This window comes from Trachymyrmex cornetzi, unplaced genomic scaffold (genome assembly GCF_001594075.2).
Source record: "Trachymyrmex cornetzi isolate Tcor2-1 unplaced genomic scaffold, Tcor1.1 scaffold45, whole genome shotgun sequence".
Lineage (NCBI taxonomy): Eukaryota > Metazoa > Arthropoda > Insecta > Hymenoptera > Formicidae > Trachymyrmex > Trachymyrmex cornetzi.
Genome location: NW_017299289.1, coordinates 869,003 through 873,243, shown reverse-complemented (window position 1 = coordinate 873,243; position 4,241 = coordinate 869,003). Strand labels below are relative to the sequence as shown.

The 4,241-nt window shown below is 32.7% G+C and overlaps 1 protein-coding gene across 1 annotated transcript in view; it reads left to right on the top strand.

Moving 5' to 3' along the window:
- The window catches only part of LOC108764711 (DDB1- and CUL4-associated factor 8), a 6,411-nt gene extending 3,945 nt beyond the window's left edge, over positions 1-2,466 (top strand). The window contains exon 4 of the mRNA XM_018513054.1: positions 2,286-2,466. Coding sequence (XP_018368556.1) covers positions 2,286-2,466 — 181 coding nt within the window. The remainder of the gene's footprint in view (positions 1-2,285) is intronic.
- Positions 2,467-4,241: the final 1,775 nt, after the last annotated feature.

The window sequence follows — 4,241 nt, the reverse complement described above, 5'->3', positions numbered from 1 at the left end:
GTAATAATATAAAAATATTGTATAATAAAAAGGATAGATAAAATAATCCAATTTTGGCCTAAGCGATGGAACCTTTTTATACATTTTAAAGATTTTTTGATGTGCTGAATCATTTGCAAATATTAATTTCATGTTGATGCTAAAAGGTTGAAAATCGCATTCAAAATAGAACTTTAATCCTATTTTAATTCTCTTTTAAACGTTAATCCTATTTTAAATTTACATTATTTTAAAAGCCTCTAAATATTGTTTTTTGCATATGTTTATAAATTTATTTAAGTATGCGTTACAAATAAGTGTATTTTTAATAAAAAATGTTCTTATTTTTATGATATTTTTGTTTAACTCTTGTAAAAAAAAAATTACATTGCATTTTTTTTAACGTCACAAAAATTGAACTTATCTGAAATTGCATCACATTTTTGTTAATTACAGAAAATAAACTTACAGGATGCGGCGCTAAAATCCGGACACAAAAATGTTTCTTTGAAAAAGCTGTTTATTTTAAATATAATATAAAATATACAAAAATATGTTTTTGTATGTTTGTTGATAGGTTCTATCGAAGCCCTCCCCTACTCGATGTAATCCCCCTGTAGTGGAATTTTGTAACTCGTTATGCGATTGTTATGTGCTCATAACGACAGTCGCGCAAATATTTTATATGGTAAAAAAGCAGTGCAACTGTCGTTACGAACTTACAACGACTGCGTAACGAGTTACAGAATTCCACTGCTGTGTCGCTATTATTTTCTTAATTCGGTCTCTGAAACGCGTGCACGCGTCCTTTAATTGCGCGCAGTTCACGGCAGCAAATGCTGCTTCAGTAGCGTCCTAGAGGGGAACTACATTGGGGTCTCTTCGCATTGGTAATTCTTTCAATAACGCTCTACATATAATAATTTAAAGGATTCAAATCAGGGCTGTTAGGCGACCAGAAATCTTTAGACCAAAAGAGCTCTACATGATCCTAGAGCCAATTTTGCATCAAAACGCTTTTGATTATCGCTGCTCTTCGGTTATATTGTGCACTATTCTTTATTTGTTCCGCCATTTTAGGTTATTAATATCTCACCTATGTATGTAGTCAACATTAGCGCCATGTGGCACTTTCGGCGGGACTATAAAATAATGAGAATATCGAATTGAATTTTGTCCGGATTCTAGCGCCGCACCATGTATATCAAAGTATGGTAATTATTCAGAATACCTCCCTCACCTCCGATTTCGATAAAATTAGGCTCATTCAACGCGTTTTTGCATGAAACGAAAGAATCTGGCAGAAAAAAGTATCGCTCTGCCTCGCGAACCGAGATATTTAGCGTTAAAGTTGACGACTATGGAGGTTAGGAAATCTGTCATACCGACTATGTGTGATAAATTAAACGTATGTAGTAGACTTAGACAGTGTCCGCTTGGAATATTTGTAACCCATGTAGACAGTGGGATGTATAGACAGTAATACTTGGGTTCGGGGCGACTACGCCGCCCCGAACAAAATATAAATATCATATCCTACCCGCTTGGGGCCTAATTGCCTAGAAGTTACAGCGTAGACAGTGTCCGCTTGGAATATTTCTAACCCATGAAGACAGTGAAGGGGTGTGCGAAAACAGTCTTTTTAACTAGACAGTAGAAAGATTGCGTTCTCACACCCCACTGTCTACATGGGTTAGAAATATTCCAAGCGGACACTGTCTACTTAATGCCTATTTCTACAAATGTAGATTTATTTTAATTTCGGTTCAGCGTATGCTTTTTTTTCTAATTCTTAAGATCAGAAAAGGGAAAAAATGAGAACCCAGATTAAATTTAATCCACGTTAGTAGAAACGAGCATAAGCTGACCAAGTGCATAACCGCAATACTCAAATTTGAGTTGTATAATAAAAGTGTTTTTATTTTCTTTTTTTTGTAAGACTTATACATATCTTTCATAATATAGAATACGTTTACGCCATATAGCTCGATTTACGTCGAAGTTATAATATCAATGTTATAAAACTGGTCAATCATAACTGTTTCTCTGAATAATGGAATGACCGTGATTGGTCATTTTCCTAACATTGATGTTACAACTTCAGCATCCGAATGGATCCAAATTGGGGTGATCCCGATTGATCATGGCTCGATTGGACACCACCAATCACAGCGACCGGTGCTTAGGAGCTTTGTAGTGTCAAGTGCTGTGAATGGCTCGTGTCCAATTGAGCCGTGTCCAATTGGGTGCCACCCTCTAAATTGATCCGTATAAACGTAATCATATAGATTTATGTTCATCCACAGATTACTTGTGGTAAGAGAAGATCAAAACCGAGTTCGTCTAACCAGTATACATTGTAATCCTTCTAATAGTAATGAATTTTGCGTCAGTGGCTATTCTTCCTATGTGAGGGTATATGATCGGCGAAGTGTTTCAAAACCGCTTTATCAATTGTGGTCCAATAAGTATAACATGGTACGTTAGTTTGTTACAATCCTATTGCTTAAAAGTTTATCAATATTTAAAGAAATAGAACAATGTTTGCTTCTTTTTAACGTGAGTTTTAATTTTACATATGTAATTAAAATTGTTTTAGGATGAGTTCCTGTGCATAGAAACCGCTATGTATAATCACAATGGAACAGAAATCCTCACATTGTATAAGTCCGATGGTATATTGTCGAATAAAATATTGTTATTTGATAAATCAACGTGGTCATGTGAAGGAAGTTGGAAACATATATACGAAAGACCTCGATTTCACGGAAGAAAACAGTCTCGTTTAAAATGTAATTACATTATTGTATTTTATACTCTCAACTTTATATTTTTTTATTCTTAGATCTCTTTATTTTATTTATGTTTCGAGAGAGAAAAACAAACATACAGTTACAGTATTCACTTTTTAATTAATTTTTATTCTGAGTTTTTTGTTTAAAAATCTTTTTATGTATATAAGTTTGTTCGCGTTGCCTGACATCTCAAAAAATTTTTGCCCTTACAGTGAGATAAATATATATTCGCGCGTCGAAGCGAAAGAAAACGAAGATGCTTAGTGCAAAAATTGCAAGCAACGCGAACAGATTTTATCTTTTGAAATTCGTCTATATGTTTGAAAGTAATGCTTTAAATAATTCTTATTTATTAATAATTGATATTAAGTAATGTCGTTTGTGTTTGGTATGAAGCTTGTGCCTCTTGCGTTATGTGTAACGCACTTTTTCTCATTTAATGCTCTGTGGCTTGCGTTGCGTGGTGCACTGTAGAATTTAGTGAATGCAGCTTGATAGACAAAATTTCTTTATTTTGCTTGTACAAGAAAAGAGCTTACAAGTAACCCTACCCAAGTGTCATTCACCGATTTTTCTGAAACTTGGCATGGTATTAAAACATCGAAAAATATTTGACACGTATTTTTTTATATCGGCCCGTTTTGCATTTTAAGGGTAGAAAACACCCTTTTTCAATTAAGGGGGATGAAATCAATATCTCAGAAAGTACTTATTAAATTTTCATGAAACTTGTACTCGGAGATTTTCGAGGTCGCTGATTACGAAAATGATGTCAAATTTTCAAAATTCAAAATGGCGGATCCAATATGGCGGAAGAAACATTAAAAATCAATCGAATTTACTTGAAATTAGTTACTCAGGGGTTATCGGGGTCACTAATTACGAAAATGATGTCAGAGTTTGAAAATTCAAAATAGCAAATCCAGTATGGCAGACGAAAAAATTAAAAAACAATCCAATTTGTTTGAAACGTATTAAGGAGGGTTGATACCCTAAAATCAGTTCATCGACAAATATTTTTTATAATGCATTTGTGCACTTAAATATCATTTTTAACGATATTGCTGAAAGGAGACAGGCCCCTTTTTCCTAAAAAAAATGTAAAACCAGAAACATTCGTTTAATTAATTCCTGTTATTTTCTACTGAAATTTTCTTCATAAATAATATTAAAAAATTTTTAATAATTACCGGAGTTTTATGAACGAGGGATTACATTCTTAAGAAAATGATTATTCACAACTTGTCTGAAAAAAATTTCAAATTTTAATGTCAAATGTTAAAAATAGGGATTTGTTTAAAAAACATTACTGTTTTTTTTCATGATATGTTTAATAATTAAAAGTTACAAACTAAATTTAGGGAAGTTTATTCAGAGAAGTTGTAGAGAATCAAATTCTTATGAAATTAAGCAAACATTCATTGAAATTCGTTAATTATTAAAAATGTTTAAATATTTTTTATGAAG